At 53.3% G+C, this 26,088-nt stretch overlaps 1 protein-coding gene across 4 annotated transcripts in view; it reads left to right on the forward strand.

The window, feature by feature from the left end:
• Positions 1 to 25,504, forward strand: part of Synpo (synaptopodin) — a 54,746-nt gene extending 29,242 nt beyond the window's left edge. For 3 of the 4 annotated variants that reach the window (XM_050157815.1, XM_050157813.1, XM_050157814.1), the window contains exons 3-4: positions 16,580 to 18,966; positions 22,991 to 25,504. In XM_050157815.1, the coding sequence (XP_050013772.1) occupies positions 16,580 to 18,966; positions 22,991 to 23,644 (3,041 nt within the window). In that variant the 3' untranslated portion in view covers positions 23,645 to 25,504. Of the gene's footprint in view, positions 1 to 11,133; positions 11,291 to 16,579; positions 18,967 to 22,990 lie in introns of those variants that run through there. The other variant, XM_050157816.1, reaches the window with a different exon arrangement.
• The last annotated feature ends 584 nt before the right edge of the window (positions 25,505 to 26,088 follow it).

Below are 26,088 nucleotides of genomic sequence, written 5' to 3' on the forward strand. Positions count from 1 at the left end.
TTCTTGGAGGAAGCGTGTCCAGAACGGGCCCCAGAGTCTTTGAAGGCACTGGTCTGGGTCTGGGAGGGTACTGCAGAGGATGGTGAGTGTTTCCCCTCAGAGCTGGGTGCGGGTGGTGGGTGCTGGCTGCAGATTGTACCTGCCCCCACCCCACTCCTGGCCTCCTGGGCTTTAAAATGCAGGCCATTAGGAGTTGGTCTTGAGATCTGGCCAGAGGGAGGAGGGCTGCTCTGCTGCTTCTGGGGAGGCTCTTTGAGTTAGGCCAGTGTGTGTGTATAGCGCCCTTTGTGAACTCTCCCCGGACACTGGGGCTCAGTTGTTACTCCGTGTGACTGGAGGAGGAGTCGACATGACACAGCCCCCAGGCCCTGTAATTCCAGAGGCTTACCCAAAGCCCTTTTTCTGGAATGAACTCTTCACTGACTGGCTGCTGCCGACATTCCATCCCCCTGGGTTCATCTTTTCCATTCAGTAAGGTCTGTGCTGACCCTGCCCTGCCCTGCCCTGCCCTCCACCTCCCTGGGTGCCACCGTCTATCTCTGTATCACCTGCTTCCCGAATGGCTGGCACCTGAATCTTGTGGTCGAACTTTGGGGTTTCATTCCTGCCTGCCTGAGAGTTTGTAAGCACATTATGTAACCCCTCTGGACTCCTGTTTCCTCCTCTATAAAACAGAGACAATACTAGGCCTTGTCGTGTTATGGAAAATGGAACCAGTAGATGGTGAATGCTGAAAAAATGAGCTACTACTTATTAATAGTACTTCCATGTTTTGATCTCCATTAAAATAGCAAGCCCTTGAGCAGGTGGCCTGTCGCCCAAGGCTCCCGTATCTCCATGTAAATTTCTTCTTGGTGTTTGGCCAGGGTGTTTTGGAGGTAGCAGGATGAACCAGCACAATGCATAGGGCTGAGCGTCAGGAGTAGCTCACAGGCTAGTGGTTTTGAGCAGCCCTTTGCTTCCTTCAGGCTTCAGCTGTAAGGAATAAGCTGGAAGGATGGGAGAGAACTTGCTTTGTAGAACCCAAAGCACTGACTTGTAGTAAGAAAGAAACAGTTAGATGAAACCATGGTTGGGACATGGAGGGCTGGCTTGAGACCCTTGTGTCTAGTCTAGAATAAGATCTCTTGGGATGAGCATGCTTCATAAATAAAAAAAAAGCAGTTTATGAAATTTTGTTACTGTGTTCCAAGAGCTCTATGAGACCAGCCTCACTGTTTTATGAATGGAACCTGAGGCACAGAGTGGCCAGTTCAGTGAGCGCCAAAGACAGACCCCAAAGACCTCCAGCTTTACTACTGCATGACATAGTCCAGAGAGGCCAAGCCACCTTCTCCAGATCACACAGCATGTCTCCTGATTTTCATTATCTCAGACCCTCAGGCCCTGGCAAGAGGAGTCTCCTGGGCTTTGGGGCCCAAGCCTCTGACATTGGCCTATGAGCCAGTTCCTTCTCCTTTCTTTCTTGCCCTTCTCCCTTGTGGGTAGGTAAATGTGCACTGTGAGTACAATGGGGAGGGGTAGCCCTACCAGAGTGAGTGCGGTTAATGCTGAAGGGCTTGCAAGGATGTCAATGCCTGAGCTGTAACAACCCATGCAGTCCGGCCTGCCCCAGCTCTGTACAGATAGGGAAACTGAGGTCACCACCCAGACAGTTGGAAAGTCTTCATCCTTGGCCTCTTGTATTGTCTTCTGGGCTACTTAGGGCTTTTGGGCACCATGGAGAGCTAGGACACAGGGCCCTTTGAGAGGGTGGGGTGGGGAGGGTACTGATGAAAAAATAGACTATCATGTGCATGAGGGCCAGATGTGCCACCACCCAGCCTCTGGATGGTTGGCTTCCAGGGATCCAGCTGCTGGGCTCTTCTCAGGCCTCCCGCTGAGAGCCCCAACCACCTCCCCTGGCTCTGGGCCTGAATCCACATGTGCCCAGCCCCGGCTCCTCTCCTCTCTCTCTCTCTCTCCCTCCGGCACTCCTCTTAGCATCCAGTCAGATGGTGCTCTCATTGAGCCTGGGTGGGCCCGAGGCTCAGCTGTTGACTTCTAGCTGTGCCAAGGAAGTCTGGTGTCACCATGTACTGGTTGTGTGGCCTCACATAAGACCCTGTCCCTCTCTGGGCATTAGGCAATCTTTCTTTGCAGCTTTGAAGTCTTACCCGGGTTCCTTCTCTCAGAAAAACCTGGAAGGGTGTCATGGCCTGTAAAAGCCACTACACCTCAGAATGCGCAGGGCCATAGGGCCAAGGTCTCACCCCCAGTCATTTTGACAATACTGTTTTTGTTTGTTTGTTTGTTTTAGCAGCTTCTCTAGTTGAATGAGATCACACAGTGCCAGGGAGGTGAAGGCTTTGCTGTAAGGGTGTGAAGAGTTCACTCCTCTCTTGTTTTCTCCTGGTCAACCGATGTTTGTCTGACCCCAATGGTAGTCTAGGCACGGGAGGTCACCGCCAATGTCCCTGCCCTGTTAGGGTGGAGGAGACCGATATTAAAACAAACAGTAATGGAATCTGATGAGTTCGGAGAATAGTCTGAGGACGCTATGGTGAGAATGTCACTCCCAGGGGTAGAGCATCTCACCACCTGCAAGCACCCCCAAAGAAGGAAAAACGTGGTCAGAAAGTCACAGCTGATAGATAGACAAGGGCAGGAAGAGCTGAAGGCAGTGAAAATAGCGGGGCCAAGGCTCTGAGGTGAGAAAAGGCGCGGCACTTCCGAGGACCCATGAAAGGCAGGCCAGTGAGACTGGAGGGCTAGGAGGATGAGGCATCCCAAACAAAGGTACATCATGGAGCAGTGGAGATAGTCATCCAGCACTGGAGCCCCAAAAGGATTTGGGGGGGGGGACGCTGGGAAGAAGAAGTCTCCTGAAGCTGTGCCAAAGACCGCCCGCATCCTCTTTCTTGTGATTAGGTGCTGTCAGTGGGCCCCACACTCAGCTACTTCATAGCCCGCTGCTCACAGAGCATCTGGAGCCACCCCACCCCACCCCCTCTCTGCCTGGATCGCTGTGCTTGTATCTGAATGGACTGCCCTGAGCGGGGTGTGATGGTCCAGCAGCCCTAGATCAGAGCACGTCCTTGGGCAGGCAGCTTAGAGTCTCCTGAAGCCAAAGCCCCGGGGTGGTGGTACAGTTGTTGGTGCTTTGCTAAAGCCCTTTTCTTGGGACTCAGTTTACCAATTGGTGCCCTAGAGATTAGGTTTATTTTTCCTCTGCTCTCAGAGCGGGGCACGTGGCTGCAGTGTCAGCATCGCTGGAAATGCGGGTTCTTGTGCCTTGCCCTTTGCAGCTCTCCCCCGTACCCCAGTTGCAGCATGCGGTCTAACAGGTGCCCTGCATCACTCTCCTGTGCTTCAGAGCATGAGGACTGCTCCAGACCTGCCATCTTCAAACTGGGAAAGAGTTAAAGTCCATAGATGCTTCCCCCATCTCCAAGATTCTACATATAATATTCCCAGGTCTCTTTTTTACTCCTTAAGAACTTGCTCACTGGCCTTTAAGCACCCTTAATTCTCTGGGGTTCCCTGTCTTGAGAGTCTGGAATTGCTAGCAGGGAGGGCAGTTAGCAGGCCACAGCCCTGTGATATTTCCTGCCTGTTCCCATTTGGTGTCCTGCCATCCTCTCTTTGGGATCCCTGAAAGGGTAGCTGGTACTATTCTTAGCAGGTCAGGGTGGAGAGGAGAGAACATACTGGTACATTATTCATGCCTCTTCGTCAACAGGATTACGGTCAGGGCTCCCAGGACATGGCCTTTCCAGCATGGCCTTTGTCACTGTTATGACAAGTACATCTACCATATAGCCGTGACGTGAGAAGGTGCTTGGCTCTAGGTAGAGACGAAAGCAGTTTTTCAGGGCCTCAAACTTAGCAAACAGTTTTGGGGAGCCCACACCAAGGAGGGACATGATTGGCGAAAGTCACAGAGGCCCCAGGAAGCATCCGAGTAGAGAACTGACCACGACTGTCTAGAAGATCCTATTCCCAGATAATTACTCTAGTTGAGCGAGGTTGCATGGTACTACAGAGGCGAAGGCTTGGTCAACTGACCTGTCACCCTGCTTAGCCTGTGAACCTCATGCTGGTACGTGCAGCGTGGAGTACAATGGTAACGAACCTGGCGTGTGGCTCTGTGGGTAGAGTGCTGGCCAAACACGCATGCCTGAAGCCCTGGGTTCAGTCCTCCCCACCACATAAGCCTAGGCGTGGTGGTGCACATCTATAACCCTAGCACTTGGGAAGTAGATGTAGGAGGATCGGGAGTTCAAAGTTATCCTCTGCTACACAGCGAGTTTAAGGCCGATCTGAAATACCAAAGACACGTATGCAGTTATACGTATGCAGTGTGTATGTACTCTGGCAAGGGAAAGAAGACTCTCTGCTTCTAAAAGTTAGTGTGTTAGTCAGAGACCACGCACACCACCATGACGGGGCAAGAGCCACAAGCCTGTTGATGGGTACTTTGCATGTGTGTGACCAACCCTTGCAACCACCCAACAAGGTAGGAATTTGGAGACTGTTACAAGAGGCTAACGGTCATCAGAGCTCATGATCGGGTTAGGACAAAAGGTTTGTTCTAGATCAAATGCTGCCACGTAGTGCAAGGGCTTTGGGCTGTGCATGGCCCAGCGAGAGAGAGACTACCGTGCTGGAATATTAACTGGTTGAGGTTGTCTCATTGATGGGAAACCTTGAGTTGCTGAGGTAGTCACGTGTGTCAGAACTTTCATGAACCTGGAATAAAGGCCAGTGACCCTGTGGCTAAAACCAAATTATAAGGGATTAGTGGATCAGGCCTGAGGTGGCAGAGCCTCTGACTGCGGAGTCCTAAGAGGTAGAATGGCCTTCTCTGGGTCCTCTCCCCATCTCTAACTTTTTAAAACTTTTTTTTTTTTTTGAGACAGGGTCTTGCTATGTAGCCCTGGCTGGTTTCACGTTTATGGCAGTCCTAAACTCTGCTTTCTAAATTCTGTGGCTACAAGCAGGTGCCACTACACCCCAGCCTCTGCTTCACTTCCTAGTCTGTAGAATGACGTGACAGTCCCTGCTCTGCCTGTATTTCTGATCAATGAAAAGAGCTATGGAAACCACCAAAGTGCTGTGAGTACCTAAAGGATGGTTTATGTTCGCTATCCTATTTATTAAGTTTTCTATTTTGCATACAAAATATGTAGGTTTCATCATGGCATTTTCATGCCCAGCGCTATGTACAGGTATGTGTCAATAAACAGTGTTCATACCCATCCCACATAATAATTCTTTTTACATGGTTAATGTTATTAAATGTGTTTCTGGTTAACATTAAGGAGTCGTGTTATAGGCCAGACCACAGTCTAGGCACTATCTGTGTTTGCTAGCTACAGATGTAACTTATGGGTTGATGTGCTCTTACGGCCCAGCGAGTCTCTTACCTGGCTGTGCACCAGAGTCCCTCAGATAGACCCATAGGTCTAGACTGGAGCCCAGGAATTGGCATGTGGGCCACCTGCACATTCTGACCTGGGCCCAAGAGAGAATGGAGCTTGCTGAGGCCTCAGGCTGAGGCTAGTCTTCTCTTCCTGCTCCTCAGCTGCTCTGCTCACTGCACAGGAAAGATGCTGGGGCATCTGGGGTGACAAATGAGGATACTGACAGTGGCTGCCAACACGCTCAGTGCCACGCAGGTACTTCACAGGGCTTAGTTGTTGTAGGGGCGGAAAAAGGGACATTCTCTGGAACAGTGTGGTATCCTGGGACACTCAAGCACCATGTGGTAGATTTTAATGCGTCCCTGAAGAGAGAGGCTGTGACTGAGGTGCAGAGTCATGGATTTCAAAGCATACCGTTGCATGAGCACGGTGTACTTCCGTGTGTATGCCTGCAGGTGCTCGTGTGTCTGTCCTGCCCACTCTGTTTAGTGCGTGCATGCCTCTGTTGTATGTCATGCAGATCTGAAGCCGGCAGAGCCTCTGTGTGGGAGCCCCTGTGCAAAGGCAGAGGTGTTGCCACCCGCTGGAGTCTGTCCAGCACTAAGGAAAGAGAAAGAGATCCCAGAGAGAAGAAAGTAGACATGTTTCCCTGGTCGTGTGTGTGTGTGTGGGGGGGGTAGCACAGGCTGTCCCTCGGCCAAGCCACTCGTTCTTCCCACACACCCATGTCTCACCCCCACCTCACGGCCTCACTCAGAAGCGCTTTCTCTAGGAAGATGGCCTTGGTTGCCATAGTTAACTTTGTAAGTCGCTCTCCCCGGGCTCAGACTTACCTGGATATTTATTATCTTGCCCCCTTATTAAAATTCACAATTTTTTGTGCTATTTCTCTTTATGGCCATGAACAGTGTCCGACCCTCAGTTTGTGCAATAAATATTGGTTGAATTCAGGAGTGTGTACTACTTATTTTCTTTAAATTGTTCAGTTATCCTCTCCCTAAGATACACCGGAGGCCACTGGCTTGGTGTTTGTTTTCTGGGACACATTTGAAATTTACGTAGCTATTAAGAAATTAAGAACCAGAGTCCCCCCCCCAAAAAAACCCCTTGGTTGGGAGGCACCTTCTGTGGCAAGCGTTGGTCCCAGTGCACCCCCCACTCTTTGAGGAGATGAGTGAACTAGGTCTAAAGAGGTTTAGAAATTAGCTCAAGGCCCCCCAAATACAACAGGGCAGATATGGGAATCAAATGTCCTGGCCCGCCTTTGAGAAGGCAGGGCTGGCTCATTTGGCCTCTCTGGCAGGATTGCTTTTGAGTCCAGGGGGCATTCAGGCCTGGAAATCGATGAGCGGCATTGAGTAGATGTGTAGGGCCAGCATCTTCTAGTTCCCCGCAGTCCTCGTGCCCTCTTGGGTGCATGGCTACCAGCCAGAGCTTGCATAGTCTGCTCCTTCCCTGCTGAGATCTTGGACATGGGGCATGCCCCTGCTGGGCCTGGCAGGTGAACTGTTCTTTTCTGCTTTAGCGTTTTGACTAGAGGTTGCCTCTGGGGGTCCCCCTGGGCAGTGGGAATGAGATGGGGGTTGGGCTTGGTTATAGACAGCAGAGGCTGGCTGGGAAGAGTGGCAGAGGGGGTGAGAGACCACGAGGCCCAGCCTTGCAAGGCTCTGCAGAGGTGGCAAAGGCTGGAGCTAAGCCCTGCAGAAGTGATCGGTGCTGTAAGCCATATCACAACCTCTGCATCTCCTTGCTGAGCGGTGACTATGAAGGAAACTGCCTTTGCAATTTATTCGTTTATTTATGGAGACAGGGTCTCACTATGTAGCCCTGGTTGGCATCTAGCTCCCAGAGATCCACCTGCCTCGGCCTCCCGAGTGCTGGGATTGGAGGCGTGCGCCACCCATTCTCAGCTGCTTATCCTTGGTTTATCGAGGAGGAAGTCGAGTGGAGACTCAAACTCAGCGATTTACTCAGGGTGGGTGATGGGCGACCTGTTGCACAGTCAGACGTGGAGGGGCGGGCTAGCTGGGGGAGGCGCCAGCTGACAGGATGGGAGTGTAGGCAGGTGCTGGAGATCCACGGTTGACTCTAGCCTAATGCTGTAGGGAATCCTCAAACCCTTCAGAGCCTCAGTTTCTTTGTCTTTAGAATGGAGGTGAGAATACTTACAGCTCACGAGGATAAAGCAAAATAGTGAAAGAATTGATTCTACATAAAGGAGGAAGAAGACCCAGTACAGGATGTGGTGGGTGGGCGGCTACTTGAGGAACAAGGGCACTTAGCCCTTGACAGGTTTGCTGAGGTGACTACTGATGGCTGCCACACCACAGGGACTCCACTATGCCCAGTAGCTATGAGCAATTCTGAGTTCAAGTTTGCCCTCGTACCCATTGCGAGAGGCAGCAGCAGGCCGCATCCCAGGAAAGGCACGAGGCAGCGCTGGGTTCCCATGCCGTCTACCCCGGCAAGCAGCCCGAGTGCCAGTGTGCCTGTGCCGTCATTATCATTCCTCCTGTGTTTTTTTCTCCAGGGTTATTTATTTTTCTGAGGGGAAGGAATGCGGGGAATTTACCACAGGGCTGGCCTTCATTTTTTTTTTTTTTTCGGCTGCACAGCAGCCTCTTCTATATGAAGGAAGCGGCAGAAAGACAGATGGCAGAGTGGAGGAGGCAGAGGGTCCCGGCTGACTGTGGGACTGTGCTGTGTGCGTTATATAACCACCCAGAGGCTCAAGGCCAATCCCACAGTGCATGTAGCCCAGGGCAGAACCTCGAAGTTCCTGGGCTCCCGTGAAATGATACCTGGCTCACTGCATGCACACTGGACTCCAGGCAAGCCTGCTGTCATTTTGCTTCGTCAAAGTCTTCTTCTCTCCATTTTGCTTTGGGGCGTGGGGGTGGATGGGGCCAGACTGCCTTTAGTCTTCTAGTCTCTGAAAACTGTCCCTGTTGCTTGGAGCATCCCCTCATCGCTTCTTACAAAAACCGAAGGCAAATGCTGTCCTCTCCAAGGGAGCCTTTGGATTGCTCTATCCCGATGGCTCGCTCTCCCAGGCTCTGTGTTCTCCTGGCACTCCATGGAATCTTCTTCTTGGGTTTGACACAGAGACTTGGGGTTTCATCTCCCATTCCACCCACAGGCTTGCTGTTCTTTTTTCAGGCTCCCCTCACCCACTAAGAATCACTCTCCAGTCTAGAATCCAGATGAATCTGGAATTTGACTCCAGGGCTGAGTGACGGAGCAGGCGTGAAGACACAGAAACCTTGGCTTGTGGGGATGCTGATTCTTGGGTCCACACTGGCCGAGTTCCGCTACCCATAGTTCTGCCTGGGCTGAGGCGTTTAGAGATGCTAAAGGGGAAAGGCCTCAGCTTTGTGTAGTGCCCAGAGTGCAGCAGGCCCTGACGAGCGCATGAGGGAAGTTCTCTTTCCCATGCTGGCTCGCCGCCTTTGTGTCTCTGGACCTTTGTGTCTCCAGGGTTAAGCATCTGGTCTGTCTTGTGCTCCTGACTCTCCCAACAGACCTCATAGCCTGCAGGCCAGCCTTGCTTCTCTTGTAGGTTCTTGTCACCCTAGGCCTGAACTTGCCTGTCTCTGCTTACCATTTTGGGTTTTGTATTTCTTTTTCCCCTGTCAGATAGGGTCTCAGCTGTGTCACCCTGGCTAGCCTGGGAGATGTGACTTCCTTAGCATCCATAGGGGTAGGATTAAAGGTGCATGCCACCGTGCCTGCCCTGTTTTGTTTCTGTTTTAAAATGTGTAAATCTGGATTTTATACGTGTAGGTGCTTTGCCTGCATGTATGCTTGTGCACCATATCTGTACAGTGCTCAGGGAGGTTTGGACAGAGTTCTGGAGCTTCTGAAATTAGAGCTATTGATGATTGTGAGCCACGATCAGTAAGATGTGGACCTCTGAGACACCTCTCCAGCTCCCGATTTCTGTTTGTTATTGATGTTGTTGCTTCCTAATAATTGGTCGATTTTTTTTTTTTTTTGACACAAGGGCTTACTTTGTAGCTTTGACCGACCTGAAACTCATAGAGATCTGCCCGCCTTTGCCTCCCCAGTGCTGGGATCACAGGCTTGTGCCACCAGGCTGGCTGGGGTTTTGTTGTTGTTTGTTTTGTTTTAGACAGAGTCTAATGTAACTCAGCAGGCCTCAGACTTGCTGTATGGCCAAACACTGAACATCTTATCCTCCTGCCTCCACCACCTCTGATGCTGAGATTAAGGCTTGTGACTCTTTCACATAGGGTTAGAGAATGACTACGCGGCCTTTGTGCAAGCCAGACAAATGCTCCACACTGATCTGTGTCCACAGCCCTCTGGCTACCATTTCTAAGATTCTGAAACCCACCCATTATACATTAGTGATTTAGCCAATAGAATAGGCAAGAGGGATGCTATGACAGCCAGGTCCTGCAGGGACCTTCCAGCAAGCCCGGGTCAGCCAGCAGTGTTTTTTACCTGTAGGGATAGCTGCCAGCTGAGCTGAGTCTGTCTTCCCTCTTCTATCTGTGCCTGTCTGATGCCCCTTTGACAGTGGGGGGCAAGGGAGGACAGACCAGGAGTTCTGGTAGAGCCCACATCCCATGCCTGCTGCATCCTATGAGTCCTGTGCCCCCAGCTGTGAGACCACTGGGCCTGGTTGAGCAGAGAATGCTACTGAGCTTGGAAATTAGGGAGGACTGAGCAGGGCTTCCTGGATGAAGCAGCAGCTGATTCCAGGGTGTTTGTGAGTACTCTGTGCAGGTGGAGCTTGGCTGGGGGAAGCGGTCCAGGCTTGGGAATCAGCTTTGCTGCTCAGCATGTAGCCTGCTCTATCCCTTGCCAACCATGAGACCTGGGACGTGTTAGCTAGTCTTCAATACCCCTTCCTCCTCATTTCGAAACTGGCCACCTGAAGCCATCCTTTGTGAACTGCTGCGAGGACTGGAAGGAAGACTTGAGCCATTGTTTGTGGCATCTGGAGCTCAGCAGGCAAAAAGTGGCAGTTGTTACCCTCAGTGAGAATGTGGGCAAGGCGGGGTGCAGACCCTGGATGCCGTGAAACAAGCACTGGGAGGGACACCCTGAGTGATCCGCTGCTCCGGCTAGCCATGTAACTCGTTCCAAGCACCTCTGCAAGGTCTGTCTTCTCTGAGGTAGAGGTGAGGTCACTGCTAGCCTCGGGGCTGCTGTGTTGAGAGTGAAGCAAGGCCCTGTCATAGTTCCGGGCAGACAGCTTTTGCTCTCCCTGAAGTGAGACTTCTCCACTAGTGATGACTAGTTTAAAACACGAACGGGCAAGGGAGGTTTTTGGAAGGGGCCGATCGCATTCAAATTGGGTGAGAGGCTGGGGATGTGGGGCACGTAGCAAAGGCAGAAAGTAGAAGGCTTCAAGTGGAGAGATTTGTGACCCTGTTTCCAGGCAGGAACTCGAGGGCAGGAGTGGGAACTGGGAGCCACTGTGCCCTCAGCCATTGCCAAGGACACAGAAAAAAAGAGAGTACTTGTTCTCTCAAGCAAGCTTTACTGTCAAGGACCCCTGAATGGCGGGATGAGAGGACCCTTCTGGCTCTGCCATGGCTTGGGGTTCTGAGCAGGAGAGAAGCATGGGGCTGGGAGGGAGGACAAGCGAATCTGGTGAAGCTGGCGGGGAGAGTCTGGGGGTGGAGAGGCCATTTAAAAGGCGGTTGCAGAATCGTTTTCCTGATAAAGAGCTGGGCTGAGTCATCTTCTGTGGAGGAGAGAAGTCATATCTAGCTCCTCCGGGTACTGTCAAGGTGGGATTTTTCTTCTCTGTATCAGCCAGAAGCTTGGCTGCCTGTCCCAGAGGCTTTGGGAGCAGAGGCCAGCGGCAGAGCATCCTCGGGAAGCTGGGCTGCAGGGAGGACCCAGTCAGAGTGAGTAAGCTGAGCACTCAGAGGGGCCTTTGGGGTTGGGACGTGACTCAGGGCATGTGGCATCCCCTGCCTGGCCTGTTTTGCCTCCCAGTGCCAGGAGGCAGATGGGGACTTCTGCCAGCCTGTTAGTAGCAGGGCTAGAGCTGGCCCTAGGGATCCCCACTCCTGTCCCCTTAGCTGGCAGCCCTCCCCTCCCAAGTGTGGGTCGTTCCAGAGGGAGACGTTTCGGTCTGGTTTGTATCCACTGTCAGAAGGCATTCCCCTTGCTTCTGCCATGGATGCATCCTTCGGGGTCTGTGTCACTTCCCTCTGTGCAGGGAGGATGTGAGGCTGGGCTGGCAAAGGGGCTAGGTTATTACTCAGACCTCCTCGTCTTCCTGCCCCAGTCAAGCCAGAGGTTGTATTGTGGCTAGGACATTGGGTCCTTCCTGACCCCACCAGGGGGGCAGTTTATCCAGCCTGTTTACCCGTCCTGTTGCCAAGGCTCCCAGGCTGCTACAATGGGCTGCCTCACGCCAACCTCTCTTCCCACCTCTGGCTCCCATCCTACCCACTGGCCTTGCCTGGACACTCCCATTGACAGCAGTTGTGTGGAGAAACATTTCCTTGAATTCTCAGTGCCCTGACCTTCTGCTCTGGCCTTTCTTCCCCTGCCCCAAATCCCTTCCTTTGGTTCAGACAGGCAAAGTGATAGGCAGATTTGGGGGGGCTGCCTACAGGAGGTGATAAAGACCAGGGCCTGGGGAGAGGCTTGTTCCTGCTAGAGCAGAGCTCGAGCTAGGGGTTTACTGACTCTTAGCCTTATGACTTTCCTACTCCGGGGCATTTCATAGCCTATCATTCGTTTCTGTCTTAGTGAGAGTAAGTTCATCGGCTTCTCCTGAAAGGGAGCAGTGATTGGAAGCAGCTGAGGGCCATTGATGGGCTGGGGAGATGGGGGTCTGCAGATTCCTCCAGGAACCTTGAAGTTTCCTTGCTGCCCTTCCCACTGAAGCTCTGAGCTAGCGATCCAGTCAGGCTTCCTGATTCTGAATCGCAGCTCTTCCACTTAAAGTTGTTTGACACTGCTGGGTGGGCACCTCTGAGCCTGGCTGTCACCTATACAATGGGAGAGGCAACAGTGTTACCTTTTGGGGTCTCTGCCTTATAGATGAACACAGCTATGAGCGTGAAGCGCTGATGTGGGCCATTCAAGGCCTGTGTCATGGCATCCCCACCATGCTCTGTCTTTGAGCCTTTCTCTGGCTCTACCCCGTCTCCTGACTCCAGGTAGCTCCTCTCTTCCTTTACCCTCCAGCCTTCTTCTACTGAAGGCCTGGCTGTATTCAGGGCTGCTGTCCAGAGATCTATATAGGCCTTCAGAGACCTAGGCTAGAAGAAAGGGTATCATGGCCTGTGCCACAGCTACAGTAGGGGTTGCTCGTCTCTGTGGCTGGGGTTTACCTCTGATCTCTAAAAGCAAGAAGCAAAATCTTATACAAGTTTGCCATTGCCGGAGATGACATTGCTCTGGGTGACTTTAGTTGGTATGTAGCTTATAACAAGGGACTCCAGGGTCTCTTTGGTTGGTCAAATCCTGCCCTACCACATCCCATGTTTGTGCAGGGTGACAAAAACTTTCCAGGCTTGTTGGCTGGGTTGGCCCCAAACCTCCCATCAAATTCCTTTTTTGTGTCACTGTGGCTGGCCTTGGGGGCAGAGCTTCGCTAGGAGGGGGACTCATTCTCCTCTGGCCCCTTCTGCCATTCCTTTCAGAGCTTAGGGGCAGCTCCAAACTCCCAGGAGGGGAGGGCCATTCAGGGCAGGCCAAGCTCTGATGAGCCTGGCTGGAAGTCAGCAGCCTCCTGAGTCACCCACTCTTTGTGATCCTTTCTTTTCCTGAGCCCCCCAAGCTAGCTTCTCTCCAAAGACCTTTCACACTGATGTCAGAAGACGGGGTTGGGGAGGGTTGTGGGGGACACAGGCCTGGTCCTGAAGCAGCAAAGGAAGAAGGGAGTGGCAATGTTCAGGGACACGGAGCGGCCTTGGTGTTCAAACACCGGGTCACTGTCTATCTGCCTTCCTTTTACCGTGGGATTCTGCAGCTAGAACCTGGTGCTCTGCGGTGACAAGGGCCCATAAAAGTAGCTCTGTAATGTTGGACAGCTCACCTCACTGGTCTGGTCTTTGGGTTTTCTCATCAACACAAAGCACACAATAGCAGTTTGTGTCTTATAGGGTTGCTGTGGGAATCCAGCCGTACATGTAGTGTGTAGTGTGTGCCTAATCAGTGTTCGCTGCAACTGCTGTGTGTCGTAAGCAACATTGGTGGGTTCTTTATCCTGGGTCATATGGGATGTGTTCGCACCTGTGAATCTCTGCAGGGTATATCAGGCCGCGGAGTAAAGCTGTACACTGGTGTAGTGGTGGTAATGGTGGTGGTGATGACGATGGTATGGTGTGTGATGGTGGTGGTAGTTGTGTGGTGTGGTATGGCGTGGTGGTGTGGTGTGGTGGTGGTGCTGGTGGTAGTGGTGGTGTTGGTGGTAGTGGGGGTGCACAGAAACACACCCAAACATGGAAGCCATTGAAGGCATTTATGGTTGAGAGGCCTGTACCAGTGGGAGGCACACCACGGAGTCATGAGCCCATGTCAGCTGAGTGTATAAACAAGTTTTGCACACACAAGGGTATGGCTTTAGGAATACAAGGTTTGTGTGGCGATCTGTGCTGTGACAGCCAACCTCTGAGTTGCTGAGACTCTGTGGTGCTTCTCCGTAACTCCAGAGTCTCCTGACGTGTGTCCTTCAGGACCCTGATCTATGCCACAAATGTGCTTTGCTGGAAAAAGATCAGATACTGTCTGTCCCCACGAGCCAAGTGGGGTCACAGTGGCCAGTTCTTCCTGGGGTAGTATGAGCTGTCTTTGTCCTGGACTTGATGATGACAGACCCCTTGTTCTTGTGATCTCAGGGTGGTCCCCAAATGTTTCTCAGCTAAGGAGCCCCTGACTCTGGGAGGAGGTAAGAGCTTGCCAAGATCATAGGGATAGCCCCGCCAAAGGACTTGGCTTTGGGCCAGGGGACCTGTTTCCAAACAGAGCAGAGGAAGCAGACACTGGATGGTCCACACATCCCTTAAGAGGTCCCCGTGTGTGGAAACCTCATCTTCGGCTGTCCCAGGGAAATGGTCTGGCTAAACCCTTCATGTTTTACAGAGTGGGTAACTGGGGAGGAAGAGGAATACCACAGCGGGGGCAGGCTCTGTGCTGTCATTGTGGCGTGATGGCAGAGCTACAGGTGTGGTGAATGGACAGGAGGATGGAACCAGAAAGCCATGAAGCATGAATTGGACCTGGCCCCCTTGGACCTCTCTGCTAACTCCAGCATGGCAGGGAGGGGGTCTTTGCCCTGGGATACTCTCTGGATCTCAGTTTCCCCATATATAAAATGGGATAGTGGTGAATTTCCTCTCTCCTCTATCTAGGCCCTTCCACCTCTCAAGAGTCCATGAACTCCAAGCCAGGATGGCAAGATGCCTAGAAAGACTGTCCCTGGAGACCCATCAGCCTGTCAGGCCAGGGTTGATTAGGGTGAGTTAGGAGGGAGGGCAGGCTCAGATTCCTCAAGAGCTAATTAGCTTCCCACAGTCGGGAAGCAGTTTTCTCAGCCACCTAAGCTATGACCCTGGTCTCCTAGGCTGATCCCTCCAGCTGCCTGTGACTCAGCTGTCCAGGCAGCTTGGTTTATTCATTGTTCCACAGCGTTGAGTGCCGAGTGCATGCCAGCTGGGCCCTGTGGACAGAAAGAGAAATGGTGACCTTGCTTAATAGGGGTCCGACCTGTGACCTCTGTCTTTGCCATTTCCCACTGCCTCTTCCCCCAGAAAGACCTTGAACACCATCTTTGCCACCTGTAGCTGTGTGGCCGCGCATCTGTCAGGAATCTCTGAACTTTCTCAGAGAAGTTCTCCTCTGCAGTGCTGCAGGCACACAGTGGCTGTCACCCGGTACACTTGGGAGAGCGAGATAGACGAACACAGTGGGCCAGTGCGACCGCCACTGACATTTCACTCATGTTAGAACGTATGGACTTCTAAATAATTTTCTTTATAAAAATGAGGGAAGCTTGCGGAAGGATATAGAAGAAACTGGCAGAATGGATTCTTGATTTGATGTGGTATAATCAGGGGTGGGGACACTGCCATGGTTACTTTTTTATTTGAATGTGTTAACCTTTCTTTTTTTTAAAAGACAGAGGTTTCTCTGTGTAGCCCTGGCTGTCCTGGAACTCACTACATAGACCAGGCTACCCTAGGTCGGAAATCTACCTGCCTCAGCCTCCCAAGTGCTGGGATTAAAGGCGTGCGTCACCATGCCTAGCGTGTTAACCTAATTTTTAAAAAGAAGTCTTAGGGGCAGGTGAGATGCCTCAACTGGTAGAGGCATTTTGCTGTGCAAGCCTGGAGTTTGGGCCTCAGAACCCACATAAAAGTCGAAGAGACCCGACTCCACGTACTATCTTCTGCTTCCACACGTGCAGCGTGGTACAGGATTCCCCACGATGATAAAATACCTTAAAAAAATAAATCTTTGTAGCATCTTCTTCTAAAACGTCAAGCAAATGACCATACTCTGAATTTGAGAGTGTTAAAAGACCCCCCCAGAAAGGCATATGGAAAGTATTCTGGGGTTGCTTTGCACATTTGGGACTCTTTAGAGCAAACACTGTTCTCGGGGTTGGAGTCAGAGAAGGAAACATATCAAGCGAGGCCCTCAGAGCTGTGTTTCAGGGGAGAAGATGAATCAGGAGATGTGCAAACACTTGAATTTCAAAGAGCAGTTGAGTGCCAGGGAGGAAAAGCAGAGATAAGACCCGAGACAGCAAGGCCCCTCCAGGGAGGGCGCACTGTCAGGGAAAAGGATGTTCCCTGCGCTTGAGGCGTGTAAGGCGCCTTACTTGGCCCTGTCTTTCTTCCACTTCCCCTTCTCTAGTGTAGAAGGGAGGCAGAGATGATGAGAAACATTCTCAAGGGGGTGAGAGTGGCTGGTGGTCAGGGGGACCATGGGAGATGTAGTTAGTGGGGTGACTCAGTTTGGAGAAGCACTGTCTTGGCGGCCTTCCTGGGCCGTCCAGTGGAATGGGCAGGCCGTCCTGAACATCTGAGCAGCTTCATCCTTGACTCCTCATGACAGCTGATTCTGGGAAACCGGGCAAAGGTCATATTTCAAAGAAATAGTCGGCTGTAGGAGGGCTTGGTGGTGACTGTCTGTACACCCATTTGCTAACTAGGCCTGTGTACTCTCTGCAGCCTTAAGCCGGAGCACTAGCTTCACTGAAAAGGATCTGAGGGAGGCCAAGGCGTGGAGCCAGCAGATCGCAGCCCAGCTGACCACCCCTCCCAGCTCCAACTCCCGAGGGGTCCAGCTCTTCAACAGGCGCCGGCAGAGGGTGAACGAGTTCACCTTGGAAAGCCGTGGCCAGAAGCCACCAAAGCATAGTCAAGAGGCCCTCCCAGCGGGGCATCCTTCGAACCCCACAGGCCATGCCCCAGGGCTCAGTCTGAGACCTCCATCTCCACCCAAGCCAGGCTCTTCAAAGCATACCAGCCCCCGAAGCCCCAGCAGAGGGGTCCCTGGCCACATCATGGAAGGCTACTCAGAGGAAGCCAGCCTCCTGCGGCATCTGGAGAAGGTTGCCAGTGAGGAAGAAGAAGTACCACTGGTGGTTTATTTAAAGGAGAATGCAGCCCTGCTAACCGCTAATGGGCTCCACCTGTCCCAGAGCCGGGAGGCCGAACAGTCCTCACCAAACCCTCCAACAACAGAGGCACACAGTCCAGCTGCAGACATCAACCAGAACCTCTCCTCACCCAATGCCACACTCACCACACCAGCATCCAACAGCCACCACAACCAGCCCACCACCGATGTGAATCAGAATCCCCCAGCCGCTGTCACCCCTGTCCAACAGAATTCATCTGAGGCCCAATATCCCACAAATGGCACACCCGATTCCAAGCCCAGCACTCTGTGTGCCGATGGGCAGCCCCAGGGACCAGCAGGGGAGGTGAGATCCAGCATTCTGCTGATTGATAAGGTGTCAGCTCCATCCCCTGCCACCAGCACCTTCTCTAGAGAGGTCACTCCCCTCTCCAGCTCTGGGCCACCAGCAGCAGATCTCATGTCCAGCTCCCTGCTCGTTGACGTGCAGTCTAGCAATCTAGTGGCGTCAGCAGAGCAAGAGATATCCGGACGTGCAGCTGTCACCACGCCCACCACGCCCACCAAGGTGTACAGTGAAGTGCATCTCACGCTAGCCAAGCCCGCATCGGTGGTCAACAGGACGGCCCGGCCTTTTGGGATCCAGTCACCAGGGAGTACCAGCCAGGTGGAACACAGCCCCATGATGGGAAGACGACATTTTGGAGAGAAGGCCTGGGCTCCCCCGACTACCTCCATGGTGGACAGGAGTCCCCAGCCTCAAAGGCACATGATGTCCTGCAGCCCCATGGTAGAAAGGAGGCTGGTTGGGCAGCGAAGCCCAGTTCTGGAGAGACGCCCCTTAGGAAGCTTCACCCCACCCCCCACCTATGCTGAGACTTTGTCAACAGCCCCAGTGGCTTCCCGGGTTAGGTCTCCTCCTTCTTATTCTACTCTGTACCCCAGCTCTGACCCCAAGCCACCTCATCTGAAGAGCCAGGTAGCCCCTGCCAACAAGACAGGCATTTTGGAAGAGTCTATGGCCCGCCGAGGCAGCCGGAAATCAATGTTCACTTTCGTGGAGAAGCCCAAGGTGACCCCGAATCCAGACTTGCTGGACCTGGTGCAGACAGCTGATGAGAAGCGGAGGCAGAGAGACCATGGGGAGGTGGGCCTGGAAGATGAGCCCTTTGCCCTGGGAGCTGAGGCCTCCAATTTCCAGCAGGAACCAGTAGCTCGGGACAGGGCCAGCCCTGCGGCCGCTGAGGAGACTGTCCCGGAGTGGGCCTCCTGCCTCAAGTCACCCCGTATTAAGGCTAAGCCGAAGCCCACACCCAACCAGAACCTCTCAGAGGCCTCAGGGAAGGGAGCTGAGCTCTATGCCCGCCGCCAGTCGCGGATGGAGAAATACGTCATAGAGTCTGCAGGCCACACTGAATTGGCCCGCTGCCCTTCACCTACCATGTCCCTGCCGTCATCCTGGAAGTACTCCACTAATGCCCCTGGGGGCTTCCGAGTGGCATCCCTAAGCCCAGCGCGGACTCCGCCTGCCTCTCTCTACCACGGCTATCTGCCAGAGAATGGGGTCCTGCGCCCAGAACCTACCAAGCAACAGCCATACCAGATGAGGCCTTCACTCTACGCTCTGTCTCCCGTCAAGGAACCTGCCAAGACCTCATCCCGCTCCACCTCACCACGCACTTCATCCCGCACTGTCTCACCTCGCGCCGCCTCTCCAGCCAAGCCTAGCTCTCTGGACCTGGTGCCCAACCTGCCTAGGGCAGGTCTGCCACCATCTCCTGCTCTGCCTCGGGCTTCCCGCTCCTCCCCAGGCCTCTACACTGTCCCTGTCCAGGACAGCCTCCAGCCCACTGCCGTGAGCCCCACCTACAGCAGTGACATCTCGCCCGTGTCTCCCTCCAGGGCCTGGTCTCCCCGAGCCAAGCAGGCTCCCAGGCCTTCCTTCTCCACCCGGAATGCTGGAATCGAGGCCCAGGTGTGGAAGCCTTCTTTCTGCTTCAAGTAACGCATCCCAGTGCCTGTCTTGCCTCCTTCTCGGAGGGGCAGAGAGAAGATGTGGCTGGATATGGTTCGGGGCTTAGCGAGAAGATAGGCACCCATGGATCAAGGTCTGGCTGTTGCCAACAGCTAGCTATGCAACCATGGGTGGACCATCTCCTCTCTCCGAGCCGTAGACAAAGGGGTGTAGACTCCTTGTCTGGGTGGTGCGGAGGGTCATAGAGTAAGACTACCCCGAGAGGGTCCTGTTAAACAGTCTTTTCCTGGCCTTGCAAGCTTCAGGGATGGACCCTGATGGCAGTGTCTTGCTGGCCGAAGGCCCAGAGGTCTCCTCGTGGAGACTTCTGGAACAGACAGTGGCTTCTGGCTGTGCCTTAACTCATAGGGCTCAGGCTCCTGGCATCTGGCTTCCTGCTTCTGGATTCTCACCTCCACAGGGTGTTTCTTCTCCTCTGCCTTCTGGACATTTCCTCTCCACTGCCTCAGAGAGCTTTGCCTGGCTCCGCCTCCTCTCCTGAGTCCTCTGCTGCCTGTGGACTTTAGCGTATCACTGTTTTCTGATGCTTGTCTTCCTGCTCTCTGAGACTCCGCAGCCTCCGTGCCCTCTCCAGGACCTGACTCTACACAGGGAGGGAAACTCCTGGGCTCAGACCTCAGACCTGTTTCCAACTGCCTTGCCCTCACTGTTCTGGGGTGAGGGGACATCCCAGAGGACGTCCCTGAGAAGAAAGTCCTTTAGAGGGGGCTATGCAGACGTTAGGAGAGTGACCCTTGAGTCATATAGTGACCTCAGCCAAGGTCTCCCTGACCAAAAACAAGCCACCTCAGTGCAACAGCACAGGCCCAGGGAGACGCAATGGAAGAATGTTCTAGACTCATGTACCTTCCATTTGCTGGGTGACTTTGGCCAATTCACTTTTCCTTTCTGGACCTTAGTTTTCCCATGGACACAGGGTCTTCTAGTTGTGGTAATGACTGAAGATTGAGAGACTGGGCTGGTGCAGTGGAATAAAGGTCTCAGAGGCAAGGGGATTGTCATGCAGAAAAAAAGTATGAAGGATGGGCTGTTGCTGAGGGACACAGGAGTTAGCTTTCGATGAGAGTGACCTGGTGAAGTACAGTGGAATGAGCTACTGCAGCAAGCCACGGTCAGAAGCCTGGGCTGGGCGAGCTTAAGCTTGGGATCAGCTGGTGCCAGCTGGACCAGGGCACGGTAGCTCAGAAGAGAGGGACAGGGTAGACCCTAGAGTTTTGAGGAAAAGATTGGACTCAGATGAGAGTTCTGACTGGATGTTTACTTTGGGCCTCAGTTTCCCCATTCATACAGAGGGAGTTGAGTCAGGTAGCCTGAGATCACTGTTCCCTGCCCCTCTTTGATATGGTACAGCACCCCCCCCCCCAACCCTATCGAACTAGTCTTTGTTGGGGGTGGAGAATACAGTCACAGAAGACATATTTAGATGGAATCTTCCCAAGACTTGGGGCTAGGACCACCCACTTCCTCTTTCCCAGCCCTATTTCTGGGATCCCAGAGAGGCAGGGGTGGTGGAGGCGGTGACCGTGCTGGGCTGAGTGCGCTGGCTGAGTGCGCAGTTTTCCTGAGCTTTGGGCTTGTCTCCATGGGAACAGGGGTGCCTTGTCAGGGAGCTCATCCAAGCGGGAGAGGGGGATGCATGTGGGAACTGTGAGTGAGCTTGGCTTCTTCAGGTCTCCCCAGAACAGAGCCCCTAGGAGACCCTGCTCTTTTGTACCTGGGGTGAGGGTGGGGATGGCAGTGGAGGAGCCCGTCCTCCGTCCTGTAGCTCTTGCCGCTGGGCTGAGCTCTTTGCCACTTGGTTCTGTCTTCTATTCTCAATACACAATACTGTCTCAAATCTATCTGCCTTGCTTCTTTCTTCTGCGCTGTTACTGCCATGGGCTGGGGCTCCCTCTCTCTGCCCTGATTGGGTCCTGGAAGTGAAGTGGAACCGCTCAGCTGTGTGTGTGTGTGCGTGCGTGCGTGGGAGTGAGGTTGTGTCCCTGGGTGCTGTGTGCTACTGTGCCTGCTGTGTGTCTGCATCTGTTGGTGTCAGCCGTGGGCTGTCTAGGAAAGGAGGGCGTTTTCCTCCCTTCACTCCTTTCCCGAGGCTAGCCCAAACTGTGTTGAGGATAGAGGGAACACACTGCCCTATGGCCCAAATTGGTTTCCCTTTTTTTTTTTTTTTTAAATAGGGTCTGGAGCACTCATTAGATAATGGGACATGCCTGAGCCCCCTTGATTGGCTTTTGGCTCTGAGACTGGTCTCAGCCGCTAGTCCTTCCTGTCTCACCAGGGGCAGGAACCTCCCTTGAAGTTCTCCATAAGCTTGTGGTATGTCTCCCATAGGTGACCTGGTTGCAAGCTGCGATGTGTCACACACAGAGAACAGTTCTCAGGGACTCTGGCTTTTATATACACATAGAACCCTGACCCCGGGAAGAAAGAGGGGAGGAGGCCTGGTGCTGAGCCTTGAGTTGCTCCCTCGATGAGATTGGCTATCCTGGAAAAGCCTCCACAGGTCACTGCAGCGTTATATCCCTCCAAACGGTGCTTTTTAGTGAAAGGGCACAGAGGTTGGACTCCTCTAGCAACTGCTGCCGTGTGATTGGACAGTACCTATCATCTGCCTCTTGATTTCCTTTTGATTGGGAGGGACTAAATTCTCCATTGGTTGAAAGGATGACTGGCAGACGGCTGACTGGGTGAACGCATGGATCTTTGTGGGTGATTGGGATTGTGGGGCTTTGATTGGGATGAAGTCACTGACTGGACCTGATAGCTTGGGACTGGGATGAATGGATGATTGCTAGTGAACGTGGACTCAACCAAAAGCCCAAGTGGGCTACGTGTTTCTGGAATCTGGGTCAACAGCTGCATAGTTTAAGGTGTGTGTGTTTAGCCTGGATTCCCAAGCCCTCCGCTTTCAATCCCTTTAACACTGTTTAAGCATGGTGTAGCCTTTGAAACACACACACACACACACACACACACACACACACACACCACTGGGCTGTCATTTGCACCTCTGGGCTTCATTTCCATCACTAGCGAAATGAATGTGATAATGCCAACGTCCTAAGCGGTCTGACCTAACTGGAAGACGTGAGAGATGACGGTTGAGGAAGAAACACGTAGATGGATAAGTACTCAGATAGGTAGGAAATGCGTTTGCCACCATAGCGGCGCAGTGCTTTTCACCGCAGATGCCTTCACCACCTGGTTTGCGCAGAACCAGTCTCGCTGCCCCCGTTGGCAAGAAGGGCAAACAGGGAAGAGCGCTGTCCAGAGATGAGTGGAACCGCTCAGCTGTGTCTCTGCCCGCCAGTAGGAATTTACTCCTACTGGGCCCCCAAGAAAATGAAGTGAACTTTGAAACATAAGGGCTGAAAGGATCTACTCATGAAAGGATTCATGAGGTCCAATCTTAATAGCGGTAGTTATATTTTTTGAGTAGCTAAAACAACCGTATGGTTCAAAACTAAACATACATAGACTATAGTCATTTAAAAGGACTTGTCCTCACCCCCTGTGACTGTGTGCATTGTGCCTACCAACCCCATTCCTTAGCCTGCTGTGTCTTTCCATCTCTACTTACGGTGGTTTCTGTTTAGTAGTTCCCTCCGAGGAACGTGCTAATGCATGCAACGTCCCTTCACATGAGCTGTTCTTTCCTCGCGACTTCCTGGACACCCCATTATAGAGAGGAGGAAGCGGAAGGCTAAAGGGCTGGACGATTGCTTGCCCATTCCCTTCCACCAAGTGAGGGAACCTGTGTCCAAATCAAGGAGGGGCTGACCCCAGATAGCAAAGGCTTTTAAAACTTCTGCATTGAGTTGAACCAACTGTGTTTTTACTTCAGGCACTACTACCTGGCTTTGTTGGGTACCTTTCCAATCTCCGAATGATGGACAACCATACTCGACTCTGACTCTGGAGGACCTGGCACTAAACCTTCCCCAAACCCTCTCTGCTCTCTCCCCAGGACCGCCCCGAGAGCCTGCCCACGTCCCCGCCCTGGACGCCGGGCGCTTCCCGGCCCCCTAGCAGCCTGGACGGCTGGGTGAGCCCGGGGCCGTGGGAGCCGGGTCACCGGAGCAGCATGAGCAGCCCCCCGCCGCTGCCGCCGCCACCGCCAATGTCCCCCTCGTGGAGCGAGCGCTCGGTCTCCCCGCTGCGACCGGAGGCCGAAGCGCGGCCCCCGAGCCGCCAGCTGCAGGCGCTTCTGGCGCGCAACATCATCAACGCGGCCCGGCGCAAGAGCGCCTCCCCGCGGCCAGCGGCCGCCGAGCCCCTGCGGCCCTTTTCCCCGCCGCGGGGGGCGCCGCCGCGCATGCGCTCTCCGCAGCCGGCTCGCCCCGCAGGCGCCTTCCGCGGAGCCGCCTTCGCCCCCATCCCGCGGAGCCCGCTGCCGGTCGGGCCTCCGTCCTGCGCTAGTCCCCAGAGTCCTCAGGCCACTCCGTCCAGGCCTTTTCCCTACCGCCGCTCGCCCACAGACTCCGACGTGTCCCTCGACTCTGAGGACTCCGGGCTAAAGTCGCCTGGCATCCTCGGCTACAACATCTGTCCTCGAGGCTGGAATGGCAGCCTGAGGTTCAAGCGTGGTAGTCTCCCCACCGAGGCCTCCTGCACCACCTAAAGTTTCCCACCCTGGAAGGGCTGAGCCCAAAGAGGCACCAAGCTTGGGGGACCCCAGCACCGGGACCCCAAAGGGTCTGACCTCATTGGACAGCTCCAGAGTAGGGTCAGAGAAGGAGAGCTCTGGGCCTGGGGGCCAGGTGGCTAGTCACTCAAACTTGGGTTCTAGCCCTTGGTTCTGCCATTCCTTTGTGTGACCCTGAGTGAGAGCCTCCCATCTCTGACCCTCAGCTCTGGCTGCTGCAGTCTCCAGACATTTTCCCCTTCTATTCACACACTCGTGCCCTGGAGAAGGCAGCCATGCCCCCCACCCTTGGGCTTGCAGCGTGCTCCTCCTTCACTCCGTTCTCCAGCAGCCTGCCAAAGTATGGTGTTGAAAAGGACCTAGGCCATGACCCATGCCCAGGCCCTGGCTTGACCACCGGCTCCTGGCACCAAGTTCTAGGCAGGAGCAACTGTTTTCCATCCCTTCTCAGACTAGCCCTATTTTTATCTGGTGACCTTTAGCGAGATCTCCCAGGCAAGCTCAAGGTGCCCTGCTGGGCCCCTCTGGGGAGAAGGAGCTGGAAGAGTCTCCCCAGATTCTGCCCTGCTGCCTTTGTTGCCCCAGCGCAGGGTGTCCGGGGTCTCCCTATGGCCAGGGCGGAACAATGTGTGAAGTGCTGGGTTCTCTGGGGCTATGGGTCTCAGGAGCCCCAGACCTCTGCCCTTCTGGGCCTGGTCGTGGGAAATCTGGTGTTTTTCAAAGCTGAGGAGAGAAGAGAGCCTTACATGGCTGCCCCCCACCTGGCCTTACCTAATTGGAAAGAGGTCCTCATTGCATATTATGTAAGCCATGGCCAGGATGCATAGAGGGGACTCAGGTATTGGGGGGAGGTGACTCCTGATTTCTGAGGGTTCTCATCCTGAAACACATCCCATAGTATTAGAAAGGGAGGGTGAGGGTGGAGGATCACGAGGTTTGAATTCAGAGACAATAAACCTGGGTGGGAAGTCAAGGGGTCATACCAGTATGGGTCTGTGTTTCTGGCCACTAAGTAAACGCCTCCTCCCTTCACTTTCAGGCCTCGGCCCAGAAGAGTGGGCACTGCTATATTCATTTTCTTCACATCTCACTCTGGCCTAGCTCGTGCCTATACCCAGTGGCCTTGAGGAGCTGGTCCCCTAAACTTCAGTGGCTCTGATTCCAGTCCCCAAGAATGACACTGGGAAGGATGTGGCTGAGTTTTGTGGTTTTCATCGTTGGCTGATGATACCTGTTGAGGTTCAAAATATCAGCTTCAGAATTTAGAACCTGGAGGTTCAGGTGCTGTAGTTCAATGAGGTGCAAATATACGTAGGTGAAACAAAACAGGAGGATGTTGTTAAAGGCAAGGGATGATGGGATTTGGAGTAATTAGTAGATTTACCCACACATCAGGGTGATCTAGAACTCCCTAGAGGAAGCTAGGGATCAGGGTGGAATAAAGTCAAAGTTGAGATGGAGTATATTGGGATAAAGGAGAGGTTCGTAATGCCCATGGTTGGGAACCTGTCTCCACTGGGAAGATGAGAGAGCACTCAGTTCAGTCAATAAATGAATACATTTACCAAAGCTCCTACCTGCTGCAGCATCCTTTGTAGCTAAGGAGTCCCAGAGAAGACACTATTAGACATCCAGCTGATGCTGTGGCATAGATCAGCTTCTACCTGCATTTCCTCAGACAACCAACAGGAGGCAGCTTTGAGAAACTGCAGTTCTGTTACTGCTGTTCTGCCATGGTGACTGCCTTCTCCCTTATGGTCTCTAACACACTAGAGCTTGCCTGTATCCTGCCTCATGCCTCTTGTAGAATTCAGAGCAATAAATGCTTTCTGCATTCTTCTGCCTCCTGTGTCATTTTTGCCTTTCAGGAAGCCTTTTTCTTCTTCCCAAGCATACACCAGTCCACAGAATATCTGAGCCACATGGTCTTGGATTTTGGAAACCATAAGAACAGCTGGAAAAACCTGGGATCACAGGCGTCCTTGAATTGAAGCCTAGATTCTGTCATTGATTAGCTAGGTGGATCTGAGTATACCACCCCCTCCCCATGTCTCGGTTTCCCCATTTGAGTGAGGGGAGAGTTGATCTAAGTAGTGTCTCGGAGTGGTGCTGCTACAGAATGCTGTGGCCATAGTGGGCAGAGCCAATTTGGGGCAGGCTCCAGCGCTCTGCTACTACTTCTTCATTGAACTCAGGATTCCAGGTTGGGGACAAGAGTCTCCAGGGGAGGTTCCATGTGAGTTTAGGCAACTGTAGTGAGAGCAGGGTCATCAGGGACCCAGTTTCCATGGGCCAACCTTGGTTCAGAAAGAGTGATTGTGTTCCTACTTTTAGATGAGGCCATCCCTTAGCTCTGCCTCTAGATTCAGGCCCAGCAGAGACTGGACCCAGAAACCCAAGGGGCAGAAAGCTGCATTCAG

The sequence above is a fragment of the Alexandromys fortis genome, unplaced genomic scaffold (assembly GCF_014885135.2).
Source record: "Alexandromys fortis isolate MF-2015 unplaced genomic scaffold, M_Fortis_MF-2015_v1.1 scaffold_94, whole genome shotgun sequence".
In the NCBI taxonomy this organism is placed as follows: domain Eukaryota; kingdom Metazoa; phylum Chordata; class Mammalia; order Rodentia; family Cricetidae; genus Alexandromys; species Alexandromys fortis.